The following is a 3,496-nucleotide window of genomic DNA, read 5'->3' as shown; positions in this document are numbered from 1 at the left end:
GGTGGGTCACGGGCGGAGGACCTCAGTGTCCCCCATGCTGCAACCTGGGCAGACAGCAATAGACCAAGCAGGGCCTGCCTGCCTCCAGGTACCTGGACTGATAAGCGTGCCAGGTACCCGCCCCCCCTCTCCATCTACAGCAGGTGCCCCAGACGGAGGCTTCCCGCATGGCCCGGCAATGGCAAGGTTCAGGGGTCTCCCCGGAACATTCTCTGGCAGGGTGCACAGATGCCTAGACCCTTGCAAGGTCAGGTGAGATGGTCCCCTGCAGAGGTGTGGAGAGCCTGAGACCCCGACTCTGGCCCAAGGCAGGCTGGCGTGGGAGGCCACCGGGGCCCTTCTCCTCTCTTCTGCCCTCTTTCCCACTTTCGTCCCTTCCTCCTCCTCTCCAGTGCTCCCTCCCTTCCTGCCTCATTCCATCCACCCATCTCTTCCCATTCCGTCATCTTGCAGCCTGTTGTCCCTCCACGTGGACATCCGCCTCCCCCCGCCCCCTCCGGTTACTGCACCCTTATTCTTTCCCTGAGAATGGGGTAGGGGTTGGCATGGATTTGGGGGTGTCTGACTCTACCTGGGCAGAGACTGACCTTTGATCTTCAACTTTTACCCACAGAACAGAAGGAGGACATCTGGTTTGGGAACATGGGCCTTCCTGGTTAGTATGAGGAGCCTGTCCTTCCCCATCGCCTTGGCAGCCCCCCGACCCCTGCCCCAGGCCATCTCCAAAGCCCGCAGTTCCCACAGAGGCCTTGCAGCCAGAACTGGGCCAGGTTAAGACAGGACTATATTTATCAGAGCCATTTCTTCCACGCTATTAAGTTACCACCCTCCTGGAGTTAGGTCCCACTAGGCCTCACCCTGCCCTCGGAGCCTGGGTTGCGCGATGGGCAGGTCAGGCAGAGCAGGATGGGTGTAGGGCAGGGCACTGACCTTCCATAGCATCCGAGATGGCGCTGTCTGCACTGCAGCTCTGCCTTGGGGGTCCCTTCTCCCCTGGTGCCGTGTCCAGGCTGCCGTTGCAATCTTTGGTGATGGCAGGATCCCCGACTGCCTCCCCGCCCTCCAGAGCCTGGGCGGCCTTGGCCTGTGGAGCAGAGGAGGATGGTCGTGAAGTTCAGCCGAGTCAAGGGCTCTGGGCCAATTGCTCGGTGCTTCTCCCTGAATCCTTTGGGCTGGCAGCCCTCTCTTTCTGGCCTATGCCAAACCAAGAGCAGGTCAGGAAGGAGCTAACCTTGGTGATGGGGAGCGTGACAGGGAAGGGACTACACCCCCTCAGCCCTGAAGACCTTCAACGCCTGAGGCCTTAATTCTACGTGTTAGGAGATAATAAAACAGCAGCTGCTCCTGGGGCCTCACAGGGCCTTCGTCCACCTCAGCATGGACCCGCATGTGGCCCAGGAAGTCTCACAAAGCCACGGACATGTGAGCAGGACAGAAACGTCAAGTTTAACTCCTCCAGGTTCCTTGTTACAGATGGGGAAACTGAGGCACAAGCAGCAAAACACCCTTTCTACCTGGATACTCTGCATTCTACCAAAGCCCCCAGTCTGGGGCCTTCTGCTGTCCCTGCTGGCACCCCCTCTCCCAGGCACCTCCCTCGCCTTCTGCTGGCCTCAGAGAAGCTAGTGGCCAGGTAGCCCCGACTGAGGGCAGGGAGACCCCTGGGTCCTCGGCCTCCTCTCCCGGAGTCCAGACCTTCTCCAGCTCCTCCTGCTGCTTTTTGAACTTCTCGAGCATTTGCTGAAACTCCTCCTCTTTCTCCTGATCCTCGGCCAGAGTGGCCTCGTTCTGCTCCGCATAGGCCATGGCCACCACCGCCAGGATAAGGTTGATGAGGTAGAAGGAGCCCAGGAAAATGATGACCACGAAGAAGATCATGTAGGTCTTGCCGGCTGCTCGAAGGGTCTGGGAATCGGGGGAAAAGGACAGGGGTTACATGCACCCTCGTGCTTCCCACACCCACATCGTGCAGACAGTAAACAGAGTCCCTCCCCCCGCCCCGAGCCTGGGGGTCTGCTTTGGGCCAGGTATGGCCACCCTCAGCAGGCCAAGCTACCTTCTGGGGAGCTTCAAGATATCTACTTGGGACCCAGATATTCCTGGTCTCCTGGCTCAGAGAGCCCAGAGACTCCAGCCAGGCATCTCAAGGCCAGAGAGTCAGGATGGAAAGGCAGCAGCCACAGGCTTTGGGGTCGGCTGGAGTATGAGCTTCGCCACAGTGCCTGGCCCCTAGTAAGAGCTTAACGCGTAGTAGCCACAGTAGCCCCTTATGGGGGGTTTCACTTCCCATGGTTTCAGCTACCTAGGATCAACCATGCTCCACAAACATGAACTAGAAAATTCCAGAAACAATTCGTAAGTTCTCAACTGCATGCCATTCTGAGTAGTGTGACAAGATCTTACACTGTCCTGCTCCATCCTGCCCAGGACACAAGCCGCTGTGTATGCTTGGATACGCACCCATTAGTCACCTGGTGGCCATCTTGGTTATTAGATTAAAAGGAAAAAAAATAGTACAAGCATGGGGCCAACAGATGGTGCAATGGTTACATCACTAGACTCCCACGTAGTCTACTGTGGTTTGAGTCCCGGACCTGGTAGCTTAAAACTCACACCAGCCAGGTGCGTGTGCATGCCCAAGATCCTGGGGGAAGAATGGAGAAGAAGAGATTCCGGGGTGGCCATACCCATGGGGGGGGGTGATTTTGTTTTCTGTCTCTCTGTCTTGCTGGCAAGCACACGTACCCTATAGCAAAAACTTCTCTCTCTCTCCCTGTATACAGATATATATATATATATATATATGTACATATATATATATAGTCCAGGCCTGTGTCCTGGAAATACAGTCTAAGAAATGCCTCATTGGGTGATTTTGTCACTGTGCAGACATCCTAAGTGTCCCCGGATGCTATAGCTTGCTACACACTAGGCCGTGCAGTGTGGCCCATTGCTCCTATGGGACTACGTCTACATCCATCACTGGCCACAGCAACACGACATGGTGCGTGACCATATATACAGAGTTTGGCATTATGTGCAGTTTCAGGCATCCACCCCATGGGGGTTTTGAGACCTACTCCCCATGGACAAGGGCAGAGGGCTAGTATGTTGTTATATCCCTATTGTTACTAGTTTAATTAATGTTAGCGTCGCTCAGGGTCAGAAGGTGCTACCGTTCCAGATTCAACCTGCCTGCTCTGCAGACAGAGGAAGTTAAACACCCCAGATGAGCAGAGTTGAAGTTCTAAGCTGCCCTCCTGGCCCCTGTGGGGCCAGACTCAGAGCTCAGCTCTTAAAGCACAGGTGGGGAAGAAGCAAGCGTGCTTAGCAAGCGCCCAGGTCAGAGGACTCCAGAACCCGTAGGGACACCGAGGACACAGTCCAGCTGGGAGCATGGCCATCCTATGGAGGCTGTAGGGTTGCAGGGAAGGTGGGGGCCGTGGTACCAGCTGGAAGAGGTTCTCCCAGTAGTCTTGTGTCATGAGGCGGAAGA

The 3,496-nt window shown here is 56.1% G+C and overlaps 1 protein-coding gene across 1 annotated transcript in view; it reads right to left on the bottom strand.

Moving 5' to 3' along the window:
- Positions 1 to 3,496, bottom strand: part of SCN4A (sodium voltage-gated channel alpha subunit 4) — a 33,609-nt gene that overhangs the window by 24,575 nt on the left and 5,538 nt on the right. Inside the window, exons 8-10 of the mRNA XM_006146792.3 lie at positions 3,450 to 3,496; positions 1,696 to 1,905; positions 931 to 1,084 (exon numbers count right to left, since the gene is read on the bottom strand). The exon at positions 3,450 to 3,496 is cut by the window's right edge and continues 116 nt beyond it. Of these exons, the coding sequence (XP_006146854.1) occupies positions 931 to 1,084; positions 1,696 to 1,905; positions 3,450 to 3,496 (411 nt within the window). The remainder of the gene's footprint in view (positions 1 to 930; positions 1,085 to 1,695; positions 1,906 to 3,449) is intronic.

Source organism: Tupaia chinensis, unplaced genomic scaffold, assembly GCF_000334495.1.
Source record: "Tupaia chinensis unplaced genomic scaffold, TupChi_1.0 Scaffold000187_1, whole genome shotgun sequence".
NCBI lineage: Eukaryota > Metazoa > Chordata > Mammalia > Scandentia > Tupaiidae > Tupaia > Tupaia belangeri.
This window is presented reverse-complemented; position numbering and strand designations above follow the sequence as displayed.